Source organism: Astyanax mexicanus, chromosome 10 (assembly GCF_023375975.1).
Source record: "Astyanax mexicanus isolate ESR-SI-001 chromosome 10, AstMex3_surface, whole genome shotgun sequence".
NCBI lineage: Eukaryota > Metazoa > Chordata > Actinopteri > Characiformes > Acestrorhamphidae > Astyanax > Astyanax mexicanus.
In genome coordinates, this window is record NC_064417.1 from 50071652 (window position 1) to 50097680 (window position 26029).

The window sequence follows — 26029 nt, forward strand, 5'->3', positions numbered from 1 at the left end:
AACACCTTCAAGCTGACAAAAGCGGCGCTAGCAAACTGAGACGACACCGCAAACACAGACTAAACCACTTAGGAACATACTAAACAAAAAAAACATCAGGTAAAATCGATTAAATTGAACTTTAGAACTTTATCGATGTTATATGGATACATGGTTGCCCAGCACAACAATACAATGTCTAAACAGGTGGCTTAAATAGACAAAAGAAAAAAAACAAAAACAACAATAAATACAAGTATAGTATCAGACAATTTTTTAGACACAGCTTACAAATTCTTAAGTTATCCAAACTATGAAGAAAAGCATATGAAACAAAAAAAATATATTAAACAAACCAGAATATGTTTTAGATTTTAGATTCTTTAAATGAGCACCCCTTGATTAGATTAGACAGCTTTGCACACTTTGCACGCTGGATTTTCTCAGTCAGATTTATGAGGTAGAGTCTCCTGGAATTCAGGCTTTCAGTTAACAGCTGTGCAGAACTCATCAAGAGTTAATTACTTGAATTTCTTGCCTCTAAATGTGTAAAATCGTGAAGTGGTAGAGTTGGTATACAGTGAAAAGCTCTACTCAACTAAGTAAAGAAAAAAATAAAGAAAAAAGAAATAAAGAGCAGTCAATGCGAAATATTTTAAGTACGTTGAAAGTAACCTCAAGTGCAGTCTAGCTATCTACACCAGCATGATGTCAACAACTTTCTAGAGCAACAGATGAAAATTTAAGTAGAATAAAGTAGAGGAGTTTTCACATCTAGAACACTAATCCAAACCAATACACACCTACAAGCGTCAATATGAGAAGCAGCGAAAAAACACCCATCAGAGACCAGCTTTGGGTGCTGTAAGTGAATTTGTTGTTCTGGCTGCTGCGCTTGCGCAGATCTCCACACTAAGGCTGCACGATAGTGTAAAAAAATTACATCGCAAATGTTCTTTTTTTTCAGCGATATTATTTGCAATATTAATCAATGCAGGGCCCATGACATCACCAGCCCCGTTCCCACCTTCACGCACTGAGTCAGCGCTGACCTCAACTCAAAACCTGAGGAAAACAGCAAAACTACAGCAATCTGCAATTTAATCAGGCAATAAAATGGCTTTTTAAAAGGTAAATAAGAACGTTTGTTTTTTTGGGATTAAAAGTGTGAATTCAGCTGTAACTGGAAATATCTGCACTGCTAAACTGTGCTGGACTGAGGTGCACAGCTTTCCACACATGCTCACGTTTACAAGCACGTGCCCAACCTTGTGGATGGAGGCCATGCGGTTACCTCATGTTTACTCCTGCCCCTCCCCCTCACACTTCTCAGGCAGCAGCAGCCTGTCACTCACACAGACACAGAGACGGCGCTGTGTATCTACTTCTTGTGTCAAGAATCAAAACATTGTAACACGACATGTTTGATTTAATTGCCTTAAGTGACATCGCTCGTCCTGCGATGTGAGTATTGCGCATGCACACATCACGATGACGATGTTTAAACGATATATCGTGCAGCCCTAGTTTAGAACTTTAATCTTGGGCTCCATCTGTAAACAGATGCCATGTTGAGCATTACAAAAACTGTCATTCATATTTCAACCAATTGCTGTTCTTCTCATTAATAACGTATCTAAAGGCACTAAGTAAAACATACGAAAAAAGTAACCATATAAATGGTAAAAATTACTTTAAACTTTAAAGGTACATAATTACACACAATTACATACAAACTTCAGGTAATGTGAGTGATTTGATAGTGATCATGCTAGTGTGATCACACGATAAATAGAATTTTTGCACATTTATATCCATGTATTATTATTATTTTTTTTTTTTTATATAGCATTAGTACAGTAATGTTTAGGTAAATCCGAATGCTTTAAGTCTCTCTCACATGTTGTTAATAGTGCAAAAATGGTATTGGTATTAGGAATTTACTGATATGCTATATTTTTTATATAGTATCGGTATCAGAATTGAATCTTTATGGAGAAAGTTTTACAACACACAGTCTGTATCTACAAAGATATTCACAGGAAAATCCTCTGTTAACACAATGATCGTTCCTGATTTCTACAGGAACAGGTGTTTAATTTGATTTATCACACTCTGATTCGGATATTCCCCATTTACACCCAGTTCCACCCGATATGCTCGACCGATACGCTTCACCCCGGCCCTGAGGGACGTCATCCGACCGAGCGCGAGCCCCGATCCAGCACTGCATCACTGCCAGCAGCGGAGAAACTGGAAAATACGAGAATGGGTAATCAAACACCTACCAGCGACAGCTGCTGAGGAGACAGCCAGACCCACCATCTTCCACCAGGCTGGAGAAACGCATGCAATCAACCACAGAGGATTTGCAAATGTGTAACTACTGGTCTTCTGGCCAGAGACAATGGAACCACCAGTACACTGCACTGGGGCTGAGCCAGGCAGTACATGAGTCAGTGTAGGTATCTCGCTTTTCTTTACCTTTCTTCTCTTAGCTCCTCCCACTCCCTCCCCCTCTCTCTATCTCTCTCTCTCTCTCTATCTATCTCCCACTCTGTCTACAACTCTCTAACCCTCTACTCCAACACTAACTCTATAACTCAAATTATCTAACTCTCTAACTCTAACCATATGACTTTAACTCTCTAACTCAAACTTTTTAACTTTTTAACCATATCTAATTCTCTTAACTCTTAACTCTCGCTCTCTTTACAACTCTATTACTTTCTATAATAAGACTCTCTATAACTCTAACTCTGTATAAATATAAATCTCAATAACTATAACTCTATAAGTATAACTCTATAACTCTCCAATTCAATCCTGTAACTCTTTAACTCTAACCATCTAACTCTATCCCTTTAACTCTAATGCTATGACTTAATCTCTCTAACTTTCTAACTCTTTATCTCGCTAACTCTAATTCTCTATAACTCAAAGCCTTTAACTTTATAACTCAAACTCCCTAACTCTGTAACTCTACCTTGCTAACTCTATAACTCCAACCATCTCAATTTTAACTCTAACATTCTAACTCTCTAATTCTAACTCTATACCTGTAACCCTCTAAGTTTAACTCTAATTCTAACCCTGTAAGTCTAATTCTATTTAACTCTAATTTCCTCTCTGTAGGGTGAGTGGGTAACAGGGGAATGTACTGTATCTCCCTGTCTGCTCTGATGTATGACTGGGGGAGGGTGCTCACTATGTGTGTGTGTGTGTGTGTGTGTGTGTGTGTGTGTGTGTGTGTGTCTGTGTGTGTTTACACAAGGCCTATCCCAGGTGCTTTAAAATCCCCTAGGATTGCAGATGAGTTGGGTGCCTCCACACACACACACACACACACACACTATTACTCCTCCCCCTAAGTTTGAGTGAGAGTGTAAAGGCATGCCCCATCCACCAACCCCAACCACATCTGAGCAGACATCCAGGCTGTGTCTCAATACTCTGTCCCAGGGGGTCAGACATGTGGCCTGTGGGACAGAACTGACCTGATAAAGGTTTTATTTAGGAATATGGTCACACTGTGCAGCACAACCAATCAGAATCGTTATTCTAATACAACATTACATTGACACTCTTGGACTGTGACAGTCTGTAACATGTTTTTTTTTTTTTTTTTTTTTTTTTAATGATGTGCATTGTAGATTAATACTAAAATCATCCCAACTATAAAAACATGGAATTATTTAGTAAACAAACAAGTGTTAAATAAACTAGAATTTGTTTTATATTTTAGATTCTTTAAAGTAGCACCTCTTGCTTAGTTTAGACAGACATCTTAGCTGGATTTTCTCAGCAGTTTTATGAGGTAGAGTCTCCTGGATTTCAGGCTTTCAGTTAACAGCTGTGCTGAACTCATCAAGAGATAGTTACTTGAATTGCAACTCTAAGAACAAAATCAAACAGGATCTTGATTTCAGCAAGGGGTCTGACTACCAACACCAGGAACCACTATAGCTCATAAATTCAGTGTTTTAATCCTATTTAAACACTACTAATAATAAACTTGGTCACAGTTTTCAATCCAAATGGTGTGAATCAGAGACTGTAAAAAAGATGGACGCCGTGTCTCCGTTCCTATTCATTCAATAAAAATGAAGCCAAAATCTTGACACCCGATTCTGCGCAGTAGAGACCAGAGGAGGGAGAAAGACTGTGGAGAGACAGCCTACTCATTTAAATAACCCCGCCCCTGAGAGCTGCCTCGAGGTCACAGGCTGCAGAGCGGTGCGGAGCGGAGCTGACGGTCTGGTACTGGTCCTGCCCATAAGCAGCCCTTTTACAATAACCACACCTTTTTTGAATAGAGCTTAATAAAGTTTTTAAAAACGAATTCTCTGGGGATGTAAAAATGTAACAATATAAGCAGAGGTTACACTACAGTAGCTGCTGCATTTATATAAAGGAGGTAGAATTACTGCATATTAGAAAAAAGCGTGATTGAAGTTGTCTGTTTTGCCATTGAAACCTATGGGGATGGGTGGAGTTACACGGCTTTCTGAAACCAAACAGCAGGGGGCGCCTGACCTGTGGTGGCTTCACTTTTGAAAGACGATGCTCTGTCCAGCTATATACAGTCTATGGTGTGAACATTTTTTAACTGCTACCAAACTAAGATAGGACATTATGTTCTTCAGAAACGTTAGCTAGCACTATTAGAGTACTGTGTGATCCTGCAGAGCTAACGCAAATACTGAACACTTACCCTGTTCATAAAGATGTTTTTTATTATTATTATTTTATATTATAAATTATGTTATCGCTTATAGCTAAGAGCCTGAATTTAAGGCTAAAGGCTACGTTGCCATGTGTCAGTTAGCCGCCATTCCTCAACAGCACACTTAAGACTTTATCAAGATCTGTGCACAGTTTCTGGTTTCCTAATAAAAATTAGTCTGGCCCTCTTAGACATTGGACTGAGTTTAATGCATCTGTTACCTGAGATGAGTTTGTCACCCCTGCTCTATACTTTCTGCACTGTGCCTCAGTAAACAGCTACCAGCTTTATCTGTGTGAGGATGATGCTCGTGCCAAAGCTCCAAGCTGGCAGGCTTCTATACACTGTAAGGTAAAACACAATGGAGTCATTCTGCAGGTATGCTCAGGTGAGCCTCACTTCCCCTTACTGAGCGCGCTCAGACGGAGAGGAGTCAGCGGCTGGCGTGCTCGGGCCGAACTGGGCCGACAGACTAAACCTCCAGACTGCAGCGCAGGATCCGACACGCCGAGCATCTGACGGGCACGCTCATCACAATCATCACAGGTACACACACACACACACACTCTCAGCTGCTGCTGAACGTCTGAAAGCAGACACTCTTTCTCTCCTTTTCAGAGTTAAACACTCAGAAACACTCCGAAAGCGAGGTGGTGTGGGATGACGCCATGCCAATATATGAGCCACAAGCAGATAACAGCAATCTCACCCAATATGGGGGTCTTATGGTGATCCCAAAGTTTTACTTTCACTGGAGTTACATAAGATATAAAGGGTATTTCCACTGTATTTTACCATTTCTCCATAAGTAAGTGATTAAGATGTGAAAAAAAGAGTGTTTAGAGTGTTTTAGTGAAATAATTCCCAATAGAGTCACTGAAATAAGAAATATTGAAAAATTTGGCAAAATCCTAAATGTCGAACATATTTTTCGCAGGCTTTCATTTGTTGTTGCTAAATAAAATGTATGTAGTTTTCCTTTTAAAGAAAAAAAGCAATATAAAGCTACAACTAATAAATGCAGATTAAACCTTTAGGAGTATGGGTCTGCCATCCCTGCGTTAAACAATCCTAAAGTTAGAGGAAACAAAACACTGTAATACGACACCTTAAAATAAATGACTGACTCTTTAAGGTGGTCTCACATCTCACATAAAAGGGAAGCCTTAAATGCTGTCAATCAGAGACAAGTTTTACTGTATGAGCTATACTGGATGTAAAATGTATTTCCACCATTTTTTAAAGCTCTCATTTGATCATTTTACTGCTTTAGTCCAGTGGAGGAGTGGATGGGGAAAAACGATAGGATTTTGTCTCTTGCTCATGAATATTCATACATGCAAACATATCACCTCTGATTGGCTAACAGCAATGCAAGCAATGCAAGCCAGGAGGCAGCGAGATGAACAACAGTTATAAATGTTTTAAAATAAAGACATTTTTTCACTAATAACAGTCTTTGCAATGTTATATGTTACTTTACAACATGTGTTATAAAGCCCTGCCGAGTGCAGTTCAGCCACTGACCTAGTCTTAGAGTCTCTGTAAAACACAAAATCCACCGGAGATCCTATTTAAACCTATAGTTACTCACACACAGAGGTGGGTAGTCCAGGTCCAGAAAGTAAAAATCCACCCCGGGGTTTTGTTGGCTGAACCTTTACTAGTGTAAACAGAACTGTTCTAAACATACACCTACCTATCTCAATTGTACTTGGCTGGTGGTGTTTTTCCTCTATAGACAAATTCTAACCATTTGTTCCTTAGCTCTGAATTACCGGGTAAAGCACAGAACACTAATATGTTATTCGCACAAATAACACAGGAATGAACTGCCATGCTCTTCTGTTCCTAGCGCTGTTAGCTTCTATCTGATGGGACGGCGTTGCTGGATTTTAACGGAAAAATACCTTTAACATTTGTCCCCAATACACGTATTTTTTCACTCTAATATTGTAATCACTTACATATATCATCATTAAATTCACACATATAAAGCTTCATTCCATTCAGTGTGTCGCACAGTTTTAGTAAACAAGCCTGTTTTAAATTACGCTACTTTATTATGGTTGAGGCAACTGCAGTTTGCACAATGATAATTGGTGAGGTAAATGCTTTCATTACTCAGACTCGTAGCTTCAGCACTAAACTAAAGAAGCCAAACACCAAACACGTCTTGGCTGCTGGTTTGGGGTAAGAATTAGGTGGGGGTGTTGTAAATTAGAATTTTTGGCGTAATCTCTGTGTTAGGAGTGATGAAAAGTTCAGGCCTGCAGTAAATAAGACTGTAACTCACTCTTTAGATGTGAAAGTCTGGCGGGCTGTCACAGAGTGGACGGCATGACAATGACTGAGCACTCTGCCCTCTGACCTCTACAGAGCTGTACCGGAGGACACACACACACACACACACACACACACACAAACACAAACATTTTTGGACTGTATATTGTGACAAAAATAACTGAGATAATCAATATTATTGTCATTTTAAGACCATTTTGTGTCACTGATATAATGATAAGATAATAATATAATAAATAATATAATAAATATACGCTCAGGCATTTTATACTGTTTGTTGAAAGCTTGCAGCATATTTTTGAATGCTGTTTTAAAAATGTCACAGTCTGCTCATATGGAGAGGACATGCTAGTCAACACAATGGGAAATATAGAGGCCAGTTGACATCAATAAAATAATAACAATAAAGTAATTATCATGACAGAATTATTGATATATGGGGACCATATATTCATAAATAAATGAACCAATGCATCTTAATGCATTTGACTGAACGTTGCTATTCAAATTCACTGATTAAAGCAAGTGTATTATTACATTATATCACAATCACAATCACAATACATCACAATAAGGAAACCTGGGTAGAAATACCCTGGCTCCACCCCTCCCCCGTCAACATCTACCAGAGCCCCTCCCACTAAACCAGTTGAAAACCTCATACAGTACAATGTAGGATAGACTTTGTCTGAGGGAGGAATCTATAACTACTGTCCATGGCAAGTCAGCAGATGAGAAAAAATGTAATTACTTTCACTAGCTTGTTTGTGTTTTGCCATTTAGCACAAGCTAACACTAACGTGTGGTAAAAAAAAAAGTGCTGCATAAACAACAGCTTATTTGCATAAAAGTGACAGAGCCGTTACTGTAAATGGCTCATTCTGAAAGGAACTGAAAGGCGACTGATTTTGTGTAAAGAACATTTCACAGACCTATTCTAACTAGTGTAAAATGAGATTTAACACAGTATTTCCCCTTTAAAATTATAGAGGACATGTTCATATAATTGTATGATGGATTGATCTACTTATAATGTCAGAATTCAGCTAAAACCAGAGACACACACTGACAAAATCTCCCAAACAACAACTGGGCCAGCGATACGGACCGCCAGCTGCAGTCCATCCATATTAAATGGCACAGATTCGGACTGGGAGAGGGCTCCATGAGTGGGTTTCGGATTTCTCCACTCGGTCCCCCCGCGGGTTTCTTTTATACCACATCAGATGACATCTCGCCTCGGCCCTCCCAAAGTCAATACAGAGGGAAAGTCCTCCAACATAAACCGCACGTCCCTCATCAAATATGGATATCCTGCGGCGAGGCAGATGTTTGGGCTGTTACAGGATGTTTGCTTTGCCCCCTAATCTGATGGGTGGCTCCTCCTGATGGACATAACAAGTGACTCAGGGAAGATGCTACAGCGAGATGGGTTACAAAAGCCGCTACATGACTACACGATCGCGTCACGATCAGTCAGTACCGCACTCAGAGCCATGGCATGCTGGGTGCTTAGTCACCACATAGCGAGAAGAACGATCTCAATCAGTGACGCATCCAGGTAACTAAATAAAACATAAAACACAAAACAAAGAAAGTGTTGTTTTGTGATGGTGCTGCTAAAACATTTCAAGAACTTCCTCAAGTGCTGTAGCAAAGACCATTATAAAAATGTTATAATGATGAAACTGGCTCTCATCAGGACCACATACCCCGATAATGCAAGTGATAAAGCACATGTATTCAAGATTTGAGTATAATGAACATGATGAAGGACTAAAGTATGACCAACACTGTAAACTTTGCAGCAACAGATTTAGAGCTTCTGTCTCTGACTTTACTTTATTTCCTGACTATATCAAGCTAAATTCAAAATTAAGAAGAAATGGGTTTTTAATTCTAACTTTTCAATTAACAAGTTTTTGATTTCACTTATTTATTTTAATTTTATGACTGTATAAAGTTAAATTTGAAATTAAGAAGAAATAGGTTTTCATCCAACTTTTCAATTATCAAGTTTTTCATTTCAGCCTTTAAAAAGCAAAAATGAAAAGTTGAATCTTCTCCCGATTTTCAGATTTATCAATTTTTGTATCTTGTATCACAAATCTGATGGTATAATCCAACTTGGAAAATGCAAAAATGAAAAAAAAAAAAAATCAGAAAATAAAGAAACGCTTTATTGTTCATTTTGAGATAAAAAAAAATAAAAATAAAATAAGAAAAATGAATGGAAACCTATTTCTTGTGAACTGCACTACATAAAAAAAATGTGTTTTTACATTCATTTTTCTATTTTTGCATTTAGCTTCACACAGTCAGAAAAATAAATTAATTAACATTACACTGACCATGAACTAGTGCTGGGCGACATTGGAAAAATCATATATCAATAATGATATATATCATGATATACAACATTTGAGTATGTTTTCAGTTATTTTTCGAAAAATTATGACAAAATAAAATCATTGCTTACTTTTTGTCCAACTTTATTTCAAAGTGACATTAAAGTATTAAAGTATTTAAATTAAGTTATCAAAATAAAATCCATTAACATTTTTAAAATGTCCATCAAATAACATAAAGCAGCTTTTTTTGCGAAGATTACTTTATTATCACTTAACATATAAATTGAGTTTATGCAAAGTGAACACGCCAATATATATTTGCATGAATAATTGATGAAATTACTACGGGTGTCACGATTCTCTAAATCCTCGATTCGATTTTATTTCCGATTTTAGGGTAACAATTCGATTCGATTCTTGATTTTCTTTCTTCTTTTTTTTTTTTTTACCTCAGAGAGGCCTATGCCAGTTTTAGATTAGTCTATGGTCAGTCATTGGTTTGATTCATCAAATTTACAATATCTTATTTTAAAAGGTCTGCTTGATATAAATGATGCAAAGTGATACAAGTGATCTGTAATACACCACATTAGGCACTAATGGTCAAATTTAAATAATTTAATTAAGATATATATGTAATGCCATCTAGTGTTTTTTTTGGTAGCAGCAGTGTGCACTATTAAAACAGCAATGTGCAACATAACAAAAATAAATAATAAAAAAATACAGGAACAGTCATGAACAAAATAATATCTATCCTACTATAACAGTTAAACATGAAAAATAAGACTTAAAGACTTTTTATGTCCCTGAGAATGACAAGTTTTTTTCTTTAATAAAGATATATTATTAACTTTATCTGAGAGAAAGATGTTCCTTAATGTACCAAAACTATTAACATATTTGAGCCTAGACAAAACAACTGTTATTTTTATATTTTCAAGTTTTTCTTTAAGAAGATGAGAATGTCCACATTCTCTGGAGAAAGAGCTGCTCTTTGAGCAGTCACAATGTCCGCGGCTTTGGCTACAGTGTGCTGCGCCGTTTGCGTAGCGCGCATCGATCCTCTTTTTGACTTCGAGGCTCGAGACCAGGACATACTTTCGATCGATTTCGATGAAATATCGGAATTGTGACACCCCTAGAAATTACTGTAGAAACGATAGGTAAGATAGAAGGTAAGTAGCGCAAAAAACACTTTTCTATCGTCCCCATGATATTTATGGTCATATTGCACAGCACTACTGTGGAGCAGCTGTAGGTAGGATTGTGTAATAGAGTGAAGGACAGTGAATAAACACTCTGCTGTTTACGCCTAATAGGTAATAGGTGGACTATCTCCTACAGTCATGATTTAAAGAAAGAAAGAAAGTGTTGTTTTGTGATGTTGATGCTGATAACACAGAGGCCAGGCTGGAATGGAATGATAGCTCCTGGCAGGAACCGTGAAAGCAACTGAAAACACTGTAATCCTCCCTAACCACACTCCGCCGCGAAGATATCCCTCCAAATTCCAGGCATATTCACATCAGCAGCATCCAAAAATCCACAGGAGAGCCGGCCAAGTCCTCGCGGAGCTCCAGAGCCGCTGACATCACGCTGAAATTCCCATACGCAGAGATTACAACAATAAAAGCCGTTATTTGGACACCTCGATGCACGGTTCTCGTGGGAAAAGCTCCGGAGTGCACGAACAATACAGTCCGAGCAGTTAGTCACACCTACAGCTACAGAGTACAATTACAGGGGCGTGCAAGGGGATACCACCCACTGTTTAAAATAATATTAATAATAATAATAGGGTTAATAAAATAATCCCCCTCTGGAAAAGTGCCACTTTCCACACTCTCCATCCCTCCTGGATTAACAGGATATCAGTTACTATAACTGTGATGTGATTGTAATGTGAGGTGTGTGTTTGACTTATCCAGCTGCCTTGGACATAACATATAAAAGTATATTAGTGATCACAATCAATTTTTAAAGCACCTCTATTAGGGCTGTTGGAGAAAAAAATGATATATTTTAGTTCATTTTTGTTTTATATATACAGTAGATTAATACTCCATAATAGTCAATTTAGTCAAAATTATCAAGAAAAACATATGGAACTAGAATATGTTTGAGAATATATTTATTTAAAATATATTTGCTTAGGTTAGACAGCTTTGCACAGCTTGGCTGGATTTTCTCAGTCAGCTTTATGAGGTAGATTCACCGGCAATTCAGGCTTTCAGTTAACAGCTGTGCTGAACTCATCAAGAGTTAATGACTTGAATTTCTTGTTTCTTAATAAAGTGTTTGAGAGCATCAGTTACAGTAAAGTAGTGAACAGGTAGAGGTACAGGTATACAGTGAATAGTGAATATTTGAATAATGTTCTAATACATATTATGAGAAGCAAGACCTTCTCAACTTAGTAAAGGAAGCCCTGAGAGAGCACAATTGGCTCCTAGGGTGATGTTGATCAGCACCAGGCTGCGTCTGTGAGCTGATGTATCAGAACTGAGTCGCTGCGCTTTCCTCCAGTTCTAAAAGAGGCGGAGTCTGATTTCACATGTGTCGGAGGAGGCGTGTACTAGTCTTCACCCTTCTAGTGTTTAGGGCATCACTAGTGATGGGGAGAGTCCTAATAAGTGGGTTGGGTAACTGGCCTTGTAAATTGGGGAGAAAATGGGATACAAATAAGAAATAATGAAAAAAAAAAAGAAATGAAGGTCAGTCAATCTGTAACATTTCTGGAACTGTAAAGGAATCCACAAGTGCAAAGTTGCAAAGACCATCAAGAACGTTATAATGATGAAACTGGCTCTCATCAGGACCGTATCCCTCGATATGTATATAATGCAAGTATTAATGCACGTGTTTTCAAAATTTGAATATAACGGGCACTGATGTAGGATTAAAGGATGCTCAATAGATTTAGAGCTTTAGAGCTCTGAATTTATTCATCTATAAAGTAGACGGTCAGTGAAACATTTAGCAGTTTAATTTTCTGACTGTATCAAGCTAAATATGAAATGAAGAAAAAATGGGTTTTCATCCATTTCTCAATGATCAAGTTTTTCATTTCAGCGATTCGCAAACAGAAATAAAAAAACAAAAATTGATTTTCAGATTCTTGTAACACAAATCTGATGGTATAATCCAACTTGCAAAAAAAAAATCAGAAAATACTTAAATATATTCATTTTTTCATTTTTCCTAAAAGTATCCGATTGTGGGGGCAGAGATAAAAATAAAAAAAAAATGGAAAAATGGATGAAAACTTATTTCTTGTGCACTACACTACATAAAAAAAATGAATTTTTACATTCAATTTTCTATTTTTGCATTTAGCTTCACTCAGAAAAATAAATGAATAAACGTTACACTGATATGTAGCAGCTGTAGGTAGCTGTGTGTAATAGAGTGAAGGACAGTGAATAAACACAGTGCTGTTTATGCCTAATAGGTGGACTATCTCTTACAGTCATGACTCCCCTCTGCAACTTTATTTTGGTAGATTTATTTTTAGGAAAGCATTTCTAAAAGCAGCACATCCACCTGCATCCTTAAACTGCACGTCCACACGCAAACAAATCAACATCAGCAGCCAGGATTAGAAAACAGCAGTTCTATATATAAGTGAGACGCTGTATTTCTTGGCTACACTGGAAAAAGCACTCTGGATAAACGAGGTCCTTTAAAAGCAGGAGTTTCCTGTCCTAGCTGATGACAGTGTCCCACCATCATTTCCAGGCTTCTGTTTCCTGTTCCTGTCATGCAGTTCATCCAGTCTGTTCTAGTGCTATTACATGTTTCTCAGCTTTAGTGTTAGGCTGTTTAATATGCTTTACCATTATAATTAATAGAGATGCACGACAATATTGGAATTATTGTCATTGTCTAGAAATTCTGAACCAATTCTTGCTGATGTATTTTATGTATTTATTATATGCCAAAAAAGGACCAAGTGATGCTGGATGAACTAGTTTTAAAATCTACTGATTTAACCCTTGTGTGGTGTTCATATTTTTGTTACTCGTTTACTTTGTTACTTGTATTTAATTCAGCAAAATTAAGCAATTTTACATTAAAATGCTTTACACATGCTTGCTTCACCTAAACTGCAAGCAATATAAACAGCTTACATGGTTAATATTTGCCCTGTACCTTTCTTATGTTACATTTCTTTTAAAAAGTGCTACTCTTTTTTTTATTAGTTTTTTAATAAAATTTAAAAGAAAATGAATTAAACTTAAGATATGAGTAGAAAATTTGTTTAGTTTCAAATTTACAAATGAATCAATGTTTATTAGGCCTTGGCCAATTACTGTATGTAATATAAATGTGTAAGGGGGGTGGGGGGGGGGTGTACAGTGTGTGTTTATCGAAAATGTGTTTTGATATATGTTTTTTTTACAAAAAATGAGCCAATGCCAATGAGTTTGAGTTAGAAAAAAATATTTTAGTATCATTTGATGAAAAATAAAAAAAACGGGTCCCACAGACCTGAACACCACACAAGGGTTAATATAATTTTTAGTTGTTTGTTTAGTTTCAATAATTCTATTGTTTTATTAAGTTGGCTTGGTAATCTCCTTTTTTCACAGCTTTTATGGTAGAATAACAGAATTTTGTAATATCATAGGACATATACCTGATTAAGCTGCTTGTTCTTTTTGACGTTTTTAATCTTGGACATTTCCCCATAGGAATCCATTCAAAAGTGTCCGCAAACTTTTGTTATAAAATTCAAACGGCTCTACAATTCACCATACTGATAGAATTCATAGATATATTGTAGACAATATTCTGATCTAACTGATATACTGATTTACTTTTTTTTGTAAAAACCTCTCTCTGTGTCACTCCTCATTATTGTGTGTATATGGAGGAGCTGCTGGATAAACCAGCTATTGGCCTTTTCAACAACCAGGAATATGTTAGCTACTATCTAGCAACACCTTAGCAACCACTTTAGATATGATAGCAACTGCCCATCAGCCAATTATCAACACCGTAGCAACCACTTGGACTACTTAGCAACTGCCTAACAACACATTAGCAACCAGAGCAACAGCACAGAACCCACTTAGCAACAACCCAAGACTCCATAGCAACCGTGTATCCGAAGGTTTTTAGAGTGTGAATCTTTTATATATTAATTAATATAGACACACAATTGAAATAAGATAAGCTACTGATTAATACTGAAGTAAAATCACTTTAATTTTAGTAACAATTTATACAATGAGACATTCTGATTTATTTAGATATGTAGTTGAAGAACAACAACATTGTTTTTTTTTTTAAATAATGCTTTATAGCGTGCTATTAAGCTATTAAACACACAAAAGCAGTATTAAAAAAAAAACTTCTTACGACTGTATAATAACCAGGTTTAAAGTAGGTGAATGTGCTATAATTTGGGTTTCTTAAGCACTTGTGTATTAGCATTAGCATTAGCCTACATGCTCCTGCCAATAAAATAGAGCATTTGGCTGATAGTATTTTACTCCACTGTAAAATACAGTAATTCCACACTGACCCTAACTTAACTCTTTAATTTGCCTTCTGAGAACTCTCCTCAGTGCTGCTAGCCGGACTTAAATGTAGTGTAATGGCGTTTTGAGGACACCAGGTGGCGCTCATAAAACTGTGGATAAAAATAAAGACTCAAAACTGGATTCAGACTTAAAGATCTCATTCCATTAAAATCCATTTTTCTTGTTTTCTTTGTGAAATACTGTAGGTCTCTCTGAGTTGTTTATGATGCTACACATGAAACTGTTTCTTAGCCTCCATTGTCTGCAGTAGCTAGTAAAAGAAAATTCTCAGAAATACGAGTTGATCAGAGAGACATTAGGGTGTCGACGCCAACCAGTGACTTCATGGCCTTGTCCACCTCAGCTCAGGACCACCCACAGGCTGGGCTTACAGCTTTTATTTACAGAGCTAGTTAGCGTTAGCTATCTTGTGTAAGTAACTATAGGTTTAAATAGGATCTCCGGTTGATTCCACGTTTTACAGAGACCATAAAAAACACTAGGGAAGCACGGTTTGACATGGTAGCACAACTCGACAGAACACCGGTCAAAGCGAGCGCCGTTCACATCAGATTTTATGATACGGAAAAAACGGACTCTGGGGCTTGGATGTGGTGAAACTGCCCAAGCACCGAATCACAGTCTGAGGTACGAATTTAACCAAAACCTGTCTTTCTTCAGAGACCTCTAATTCAGTGATCTAGAGCAGGACTAATTAGAAACACCTGAGCATTTGTTACATAAAAAAATGGCTCACACTGTATTCATTCATACTATACACTAGCGCTGGGCGATATGGGAAAAATCATATATCACGATATGGAATTTTTTATATGATATATATGATATATATCACGATATACAACATTTGAGTATGTTTTCAGTTATTCTTTGAAAAATATGACAAAAATAATATAATTGCTTATTTTTTTCCAGCTTTATTTCAAAGTGACATTTAACCAAACTTTCACAAATGAGAATTACTACCTTTTAGCGCAACAATATATAAATATGTATTAAATGAAAACAGATGAGGTAGATGCAGCAGCTAATTTTTCAAAAGAACAATACGTCTCCATTGTTCAGCTCTCATGAGTTTAATAATGTAAAGCAGCATCATGTCGCAAAACCACATTATAAAGCTTTTTTTTGCGAAGATTACTTTATTATCACTTATATAAACCGAGTTTATGCAACATGACCATGCCAATACATTTCATCGTAGCCTACTTTAAATATTTGCATAAATAATTGATAAAATTACTGTAGAAACGATAAGGACAGGAAGTAAACAACGATAAACGATAGGAAGTAAGTAGCACGATAGACACTTTTCTATCGTCCCCACGATATTCACACTGCACTACAATAGACCACAATTAGACATTTTAAAATGAATTTAAAAACGATAGAATGAGACTGTTACGCAGCCTGGTTCTCCTTCCACACTACCGCACTCTATTTCCCAGAATTCCCCTGATTATGACATCAATAATAACCCTTCACCTTCACCCAATCACGTTACGCTCCGACGCTCTGATTCACCTGTGTACTAAATTACTTCCGGTTCATTCTTATCTAGATCCTGTATTTAAGGCATCCGTTTGTAAACAAACACCGCGAGGTATTGCCGACTTATGTTGCGTACTAAGCGTTTTCCTGATTACTGTTTTTGCCTTCTCGTTACGACCCTGTTTTCGGATTATCGGTTTATGTCTTTTGTTTTGCCCTTATTGGATTTGTTGTATGGTTGGACTGTTTCTCGGTTTCGAACTCGGACTGTATTTTTGACTACGTCTCTGGTTATCGGTGAGATCATTGTTTACTTGGTTATTCTGTTAGCAGAACCTGTTAGCCTTCCTGCTAATAAACCTGTCTGTATTTTTAACTCGGCTCGCGTCACTCCTCTCTACCTGGCGTCACAGAGACCTTTAAGAAAAGACAGTACCCAACCTGTTATAATATGCCTGGATCGGCCCCAGGGGACATCTCTGACTGTAATAGAATGAAGATTCCAGACTAGATAGGGATGTTCCAGTGTGACAGTGGCCTAAATTCCTTTATTCTTACAAATGAGTTTCTTTTCTTTTCTGAATAACCAATTCCAAACTTGTTAAAAATAATGACTATATCAGAGCAGATGATTTTTCTCTTTCCATTACATTTGAGAAACCACACACACACACACAGAGAGAGAAAGAGAATAGCAGGTGAGCATGTGGAAAAGCTTACAGCAGTACTCCGGGTGTGATTTTAGCTGTATACTGTATTAAGGCTAATGTACTCTGTGTGCAGAAAGAGGAAATTGCAAGTCTCTCCTGCTGCTTTATGACAGATACAAACATGCTTCAGGTTATCATAAAATATAACAGTATACACACACACACACACACACACACACACACACACATACATCCAGAGTTACAGAGGCAAGACTTTATAAAGCTACAGAAAATCTGAACTTTTTTAAAGATACTTCTCAAGACAGTTAGAACCAAGATGTGCAAAATTCTGATTCAGAGCCAGAATCTGTAAAATAATATCCTCAGATTCGTTTTAATTCTGTTTATAAATAGGAGTTAATCTACAGTTACAGTAGATACAGAATCACCAGCACTGTAATCTGCTGTACCCATACTGCTCTGTAATGAATCTACAGTTACAGTAGATACAGAATCACCAGCACTGTAATCTGCTGTACCCATACTGCTCTGTAATGAATCTACAGTTACAGTAGATACAGAATCACCAGCACTGTAATCTGCTGTACCCATACTGCTCTGTAATGAATCTACAGTTACAGTAGATACAGAATCACCAGCACTGTAATCTGTTGTACCCGTACTGCTCTGTAATTAATCTACAGTTACAGTAGATACAGCATCACCAGCACTGTAATCTGTTGTACCCGTACTGCTCTGTAATGAATCTACAGTTACAGAAGATACAGAATCACCAGCACTGTAATCTGTTGTACCCACACTGCTCTGTAATTAATCTACAGTTACAGTAGATACAGAATCACCAGCACTGTAATCTGTTGTACCCATACTGCTCTGTAATGAATCTACAGTTACAGTAGATACAGAATCACCAGCACTGTAATCTGTTGTACCCATACTGCTCTGTAATGAATCTACAGTTACAGTAGATACAGAATCACCAGCACTGTAATCTGTTGTACCCATACTGCTCTGTAATGAATCTACAGTTACAGTAGATACAGAATCACCAGCACTGTAATCTGTTGTACCCGTACTGCTCTGTAATGAATCTACAGTTACAGTAGATACAGAATCACCAGCACTGTAATCTGTTGTACCCGTACTGCTCTGTAATGAATCTAGAGTTACAGTAGATACAGAATCACCAGCACTGTAATCTGTTGTACCCGTAATGCTCTGTAATTAATCTACAGTTACAGTAGGTACAGAATCACCAGCACTGTAATCTGTTGTGCCCATACTGCTCTGTAATTAATCTACAGTTACAGTAGATACAGAATCACCAGCACCGCAATCTGTTGTAGCAATACTACTGGATTACAGCACAAGACTACTTCTTTTTCTTATTCTGTTGTTTAAAGGGGATAAATGGTGCAAAGCTCACTTTTTTGTATACTTTTTGTATTTGTATATTTCCCATTATATATCCATAAGAGACAGATTATATCTGTACAGTATCATTTATTTTACTTTAATTCTGGATATATGGAGACATTTGAAGTGCATTATTATTAGTACCATGACATTCTGGATCATTAACCTCTGTTACAAATCTGATAAAATGTGATATTTTGGTCAAATAAAATTTGGTATGTTTTAATAACTCAGTTAGAGGTGTGCCATATCATATCGTATGCAATAATAAAATTAAATTTTCATTTTTATGCAGTAGTGTACAACTTTTTTTAAATTTTTTTTTTTTATTGTTTTGTCATATTGCCAAGAGTATTGCGAAAATGCTATGGAATATTGTGATATTCTTATAGAGGCATATCGCCCACCTTATATAATATTAAATAATGAACTTTTTAAAATCAGTGCAGTTGTAGAGCAACCTTTGGACAAATACAACTACAGCTTGCACGAAGCCACAGGGGAAAGAGAAAGAAATGTAATCTTTAAAAAAAGAAATCAGTCCAGATGCAGTAACTGCTAATTCTCTCTGATTAATGTTTTATGTGGATTGTATTACTGCTCATATTGGCTCTTCCAGTATAAAAGCTGGACACTGGTGCTCTGGGAGCTCTGGTTGCTGTATCTCATCACCCTCTATCTGCAGCTCTGTAGGGTGGGTGGAGTGGGAAATCCCCAACAGGCTGATATATATTTATATTCATATACTGTGGAGCTGGAGGAGGAGGCAGAGGGTTGGACAGGTGGTGGAATTCACCATCCTCACTGGTGAGCATAGTGTTGTTTAAATATACCTAAAATACTGTTTAATAAGCACTAATGCACATCATACTGAAGTCATTTCAGCACAGGTAATAGTACTAGTGGCCAATTACTATAATTTTGTTAGCATGATGCACGTTTCTGAGCACATTATGGATATCGTCAGTGCTTAAAGAATGCTGATCAAAGGATTTAATTAGTCTGCAATAAGTCAAGTTTAACTGAATGAAGTGCAGCAAACATGGCTTCCCTATTCCTTATCACCAGAGTTCTAATCATTCTCAACTGTTTGTATACAGTACGTACCTGTCCGATGCTGCATTGGCAAACTTGTCATATATTATATACCAGGCATTTCTCATTGTTAGCTTGTTCAAATTTGATCCCTGCTTGTTTTTTTGTAGTTTTTATTTTCCCTTGTTTGGTTTACAGCCAGTGTTGCCAACTTAGCGACTTTGTCGCTATATTTAGCGACTTTTCAGACCCTCTAGCGACTTTTTTTGTAAAAAATCGACTAGCGACAAATCTAGCGAGTTTTTGTGGTGTTATTGGAGACTTTTGGCGACTCTGAGATGAACACACGCTCTTCAGTTCCTGTCCTCCGCGCTGCAGCGGGTGCTGCCGGGAGCCCCGCCCCACACCACTCACAGTGCAGACCCACACTCTCTCACACTCAGAGCACACACACACACCGCTTCACCAACACACTGTAAATGAATCGCGCGTGCCCACAGCCGCCGCTGACTGACCCCGCTCTGTATTTACAGAGCAGAAGTATAAATATAACTGTCTTCAGTGTGACACGAACAGAAATCACTGAATTTAACTCACACAGTATCAGTCATTCTCTCACCTCATTCACCACATAGCCTGTCACTCACCTCCTCCACAGTGTCTGCCTCTTTATAAAAAGCTTAATATCTATTGAACCATTGAACAATTTGTCTATGATATGTTTAAAAATAAAGAAAACTTAAGAAAATGTAAAAAAAAAAAAAAAAATAAAACAAACAAACTAAAAAAAAAATAAAAAAACATAGAATAACAGTTCCGGCTGCTCTTTCAATAACATTTAAGAACATGGCAAAAAACTAATTTATGTAATTCACGTAAAAATTAAGTTAATGTAAAAAAGTGACGACCTATTTAAAAAACAACAGAAGTTGTTCATTTGTAACATTTTTAACATATTTATGGTGTTTTTTACTCACTTTTTTCTCTCCCACAACCCTAATCCTTTACAGCTTCGAAAGCATGTATTATGCAAATTAGGTGATGGCGTCATTTAGCGACTTCTAGCGACTTTTAGGACAGCCAATAGCTACTTTCCTTACTGAGGAGTTGGCAACACTGTTTACAGCCTGTCTTATTGGTCACTTTTTGTGGCATTAGTCTTCTAAAATGATTAAAACAAAGACATTAGTTCAAATATTTATGAGGTTTTGTCACCTTAATATCGCACATGTCACTGCTGTTGTTCGTTTTCTTCTATTCATTGCTTTTCTTTCTTTCTCTTTGACATGAAAGTCTTACGAATTCTGATCTTTGCTGTGAATCGGATACGTATCGGATTTCAATTCCACATATTGAAGTTGGCGAATTGTCAGTAAAAATGTCAGATTTAATGAGTTTCTCTTACTCACATTTCTTCTTACTTACATCTTTTTTTTGTCAATGTGATGCTCATATAAAAAAAATACTTCTAAAACTGAAATGCATAAAGCAGTGATTTTTTTTTTTCTTAATAAAGCGCCACAAAGCGCCACAATGCTCACTGTTTGTTCCAACGTCCAGAAAGATCCAGAAAGATCATGATGACACTACAAGAATGAGATTATGAGAATCTCTTCTAATAAATAAATGTGTTGTGTAATAATTATTATTATTTTATTTTATTTGGTTACAATTTAGAAAAAGGTATTAAAAAAAGTATAATTCGGGTAATGGTTCATATCAGTACCAGTATTAAAAACTTTAAAACGATACACATAATCTAATCAAATCATACTGAATCATAAAGTACTAAAAGACTGAATCATGCAGTATGAAGTAATCCCTAATAGTACTGTAGTGGATCTCTGCAGATATTCTCAGTGCTACTGTAGCTACAGTATAATGGGGTGGTGGGTGAGGTGGAGCCTCGGGCGGTGGTGGGAAACAGGAGAGAGATGAAAGCTTCCTGTGTCCCGCTGAGCCAGGGCTCGCCTTCAAAGCGGGTTAATGCTTAAACAGGTGAGTGGGAGTATCTGGCCCATAACTCTGCCACTGAGTGTGTGGATGGGCTGAACACGGTGACCCTGAGGAGGCCTCCTGCTAATGATGAGCTTCCTCAACCTCAACCGCCAGCTTAACCCCTCTGCTGAAACTGGACTTATTAACCCCGGCAGCGCCTGCTCAGCTCTGGAGTTCCGCAGGAGCTCTCACTGCAGTGCTCCATTTAGTAGCAGGCATTGGGGTTAGCAAAAGCTAAATCTAGCTTTTAGTTTTACTTATACCCTAAAAGCCAATTTGAACACTTTTTGCATATACAACTCATATACAATATAAGAGACCCTTAAAAATGATGAGTTTCTTTTATTTTACCAAAATGAAAAGCTCTGGAATATAATCAAGAGGAAGATGGATGATCACAAGCCATAAAACCACCAAACTGAACTGCTTGATTTTTTGCACCAGGAGTAAAGCAGCATAAAGTTATCCAAAAGCAGTGTGTAAGACTGGTGGAGGAGAACATGATGCCAATATACATGAAAACTGTGATTAGAAACCAGGGTTATTCCACCAAATATTGATTTCTGACTCTTTATGAATATGCATTATTTGAGACATTTCTCATTTTCTGTAAAACATGCTCTAAATGAGAATATTTTTATTTGAAATTTGGGAGAAATGTTGTCTGTTTCTTGTTTATTGAATACAACATTTTATTAATTTTACTCAAACATAAACCCACAAATAGCAAAATCAGAGAAACCGATTCAGAAACTGAAGTGCTCTCTTATTTTTTGCAGAGCTGTAGATTTGTCTTGTTTTTATAGCTTAGATAGTTGCTAAGCGACAGCTCACCAACTCATCGGTTGGGTTGCTCAGACTCATAGATAGGGCGGAACTACAGTATGCCTGTCATGTGATTGGTCAGGGGTCTGCTGATGTCAGCCTGACCAATCCTTTGATCAACCCATCCTACATCTAGAGCAGAGTGATAGAGTTGAAATGCAGCAGAAATTTATATTATTTATATTAAAAAGAAATTAAAAGAAATGTACATTATTTAATATACATTTACGCCAGGTGACTAGAGGAATCAAATTAACAGACACTCTGGTTACAGAAGAAACCTACGGTCATTTTTTAACACTATGCCCCCTAGTGGAGTGGATGTATTGCTAAAGTCCACACCAATAAATGGGATGCATTGACGTATGTGAGAAGGGATTCCTACGTTATCTGAAACCGATATATTCATTTTCGTACATAAAGGCAGTATAAATGCCCTTATCTTTGGGTTTCACACTGTTGAATACTGGTCACCACCCCGTCTCTGCAGTACAGTAGAGTGTGAAGAGTTCCTGGAGCTGCAGCTGCAGAGGTCAGTCAGGATGGCAGGGGGGTGAACGAGTGTGGAAATGAAGGATGCTGGCTTTGGTGCATTTAGGCCAAGAATGTCAGTGACCCAAAACCAACCCGGTCAGCACCAGCAGGCCCTCTTTCACAGCCTGCCCCAATACGGCACGAAGAGGGTGAGTCAGCCACACTCCAGGACAAAGAAAGCTTCAGTTCCGCCAGGCTAATTCATACCGCTTATCACCCAGAAACCCCCATGATTTCACTCTGCAGCTATGCCTTCCATCGGCCGCTGCTTTATTTCTATTGTGAAGGCCTTCAGTGTTCCAATGACACTGTTCAGACTCTGCAGATCCCGTCCGCACTGCGGCCACACAAATACTGGAGGCTTTGTCCTGGGAATATTCGCCGAGAGGATGTCCAAGGGAGTGTGTCTGCTCTGTGTGTGTGTGTCGGATCCAGAGAAAGTAGGAAAATTCCCCTCGCTAGGGCGCAGTCCCGACCCCTGGCCTCGCCTCGTAGATCAGCTTCAGAGAGGAAGCTCACACAGCGCTGCAGAGGCGATGTTGAGGAAATGTTCAGGCATTATGTTTTAGCAACATCGCAGCAGATCTGTGCCGAGCCAAATCCTTCCCTGGAAGATTCCATAAATCACTTCTGCAGATCCAACAAGCTCCCAATGAGATAATGGCTGCAGCGCAACTACAGCGTCAGCATGTTTCCCTAACCTCACCTTCAGATACTACTGTACACCCTCAGAAATCAGGTTTAGTGGGTCAGTTCTGCTTTGCGTAGCCTTATCCTGTGTTTATACTGGCGGGGTAAAAAGCAACAGGTGACAACAGCTTGTTAATCACTTGTTACAGTCATGGTACGGGGTCACGGCTCGGTTCACACAAACGCACGCAGAATACACAGTCTATAGGAGTCTATAGGAGACTTGTGGAACCAATGCACGTAATGCGGAACGTGTAGCTGTAGCACTGTTGCTATTAGCAACTCGCTACTGACTTAGCCCATAGCGGATAGCCTGCCCTGAGAAGTTTAGCTCTGACTGGAATTGGGAGCACATGGTCAGAGTTCGTGTGCAAAAATGCAGATTACTCAAACTGTTCACACACCATCGCTGCACTTCCATAAGAAAGGAATGGTCACCTCTCGATTTCCAGTATGAACGCAGGGTTAGGCGCTCGTACTCTCTCTTTTTCGCTTGCACTGTCTGTCTGTCTCTCTCTCTTTTTTTTTTCGCTTGTGCCGTCTGTCTGTCTCTCTCACGCTCTGTCACTTTACAGTGTGAACGCAGGGTTAGGCGCTCATACTGTCTCTCTCTCACTCTCTCTCTTTCTCTCTCGCTTTCGATTACAATATTTGTCTGTCTGTCTCTCTCTCTCTTTCACTCTTTTTTTCGTTCGCGCCGTCTGTCTGTCTCTCTACAGTGTGAACGCAGAGTTAGGCACTCGTACTGTCTCACTCTCTCTCTCTCTCTCTCTCTCTCTCTCTTTCGATTACACTATCTGTCTGTCTGTCTCTCTCTCTTTCTCTTTCACTCTTTTTTTTGCTCGCGCCATCTGTCTGTTTCTCTTTCTCGCTCTGTCTCTTTACAGTGTGAATGCAGGGTAAGGTGCTCGTACTGTCTCTCTCTCACTCTCTCTCTCTCTTTGCGCTTGCACCATCTGTCTCTGTCTTTCTCTTGCGCTCTCTCTCTCTTTTGCTCGTGCCGTCTATCTGTCTCTCTCTCTACCTCGCTTGCTCTCTCTCTCTTTTTCTCTCCAGTGTGAACGCAGAGTTAGACAGTCGTACTGTGTCTCTCTTTTTCTCTATCTCTCTTTCGCTCCTGTCATCTGTCTGTCTGTCTAACTCTCTCTCTCTCTCGGGCGGTCTCTTTCACTTGCACCATCTGTCTGTGTCTCTTTCTCTCTCTCTTTCGCTCGTGCCATCTCTCTGTCTCTTTCTTTCTTATTCTCTCTTTTTGTTCGCGCCGTCTATCTTTCCCTCTCTCTCTCTCTCTCTCTCTCTCTCTCTTAATTTTAACAGTCTAATGCTGATATTTCTTAAAAAGAACTCAAACACTAAAATGCATCCAGTAATATGCTTAGGAAATATATGTTTAGTTTAAGCAGTGAAAGTAATATACTGAGGTTTAAATTTTGTCATTTTTTATAAGGGCCAAAAGTCTCAGTATTCTGATTATGACTGGCTTTATAACTGATCGTAGGCTCATGAATGTCCTGTATTGTATACGTATTCCAGGGCTAGGCTGAGAAATAAGAAGCTGTGTTTTGTGTTTGCTGGAATATCGGCATGCCTGGGCCGGTCTCGGCGGTTGCGAGCTCATCAGCGCTGCGAGTCGGCACAAAGCCGTCTGTTCCCTCAGGCTGATGGAAATGCCACGCTTGAATTAATACATGGATATGGGTTAGAGAGTCGTCGCTCAACAATGCAGCAGTCTGTCAGTTCTGCAGCAGATCCTCAGCACTGCAGGCTGGAGCTTATCAGAGTTCTGAGCTCCAGAGTGACGAGCTTAGCTTAAAACAGACCTGTTTACACGGACTGATCTGTGTTCCAAACCACTTATCTCCTCTCATCAACTCCGAGTCCTCCAGCAGGGGTGAGGAATATGAAGGAAAATGCAATAAACAGAATTACACAATGCTGGAAGACTTTCACACTATAGTACACAGTGTGGATTGTGTATGAGTATACTATTTTTTTATTCTACATTCACATATTGCAATATTTAAATGTAATAGGATTGTCAGATCCCATTTTTATGAGACAGTTAATGAGATGAAATGAGGACAGGTCTGAGACAAGACTGAAACTAGACTGATTTCAAATAAGGTTAAGACTGAGATGAGACAAAGAGGAGACAAAGACAAGACTGAAATGAGCCTTATTACAAATGGAGTTGAGACCTAGACAAGACTGAGACGAGACTGAGACAACTCTGATACCAAATGAGGTTAAGTCTGGGATGAGACAGAAACTAGACTGATCCCCAATGAGGTTGAGACTGAGATGAGACAGAGATGAGACAAAAACGAGACTGATTCCAAATGTGGTCAAGTCTGAGACAAGACTGAAACTAGACTGATTCTTAATGAGGTTGAGACTGAAAGGAGACTGAGACAAGACTGAGACAACTCTGATACCAAATGAGGTTAAGTCTGGGAT

At 38.2% G+C, this 26029-nt stretch overlaps 1 protein-coding gene across 3 annotated transcripts in view; it reads right to left on the minus strand.

The window, feature by feature from the left end:
- Positions 1-26029, minus strand: part of afap1l1a (actin filament associated protein 1-like 1a) — a 78619-nt gene that overhangs the window by 37116 nt on the left and 15474 nt on the right. Inside the window, exon 2 of one of the 3 annotated variants that reach the window (XM_022683682.2) lies at positions 7002-7086. The exons of 1 other annotated variant lie outside the window; for it this stretch is intronic. Coding sequence is in view for 1 of the 2 variants with exons in the window: in XM_022683680.2 (XP_022539401.2) it covers positions 2268-2304 (37 nt within the window). In the remaining variant the exon portion in view is untranslated. Of the gene's footprint in view, positions 1-2267; positions 2558-7001; positions 7087-26029 lie in introns of those variants that run through there. One more of the 3 variants, XM_022683680.2, reaches the window with a different exon arrangement.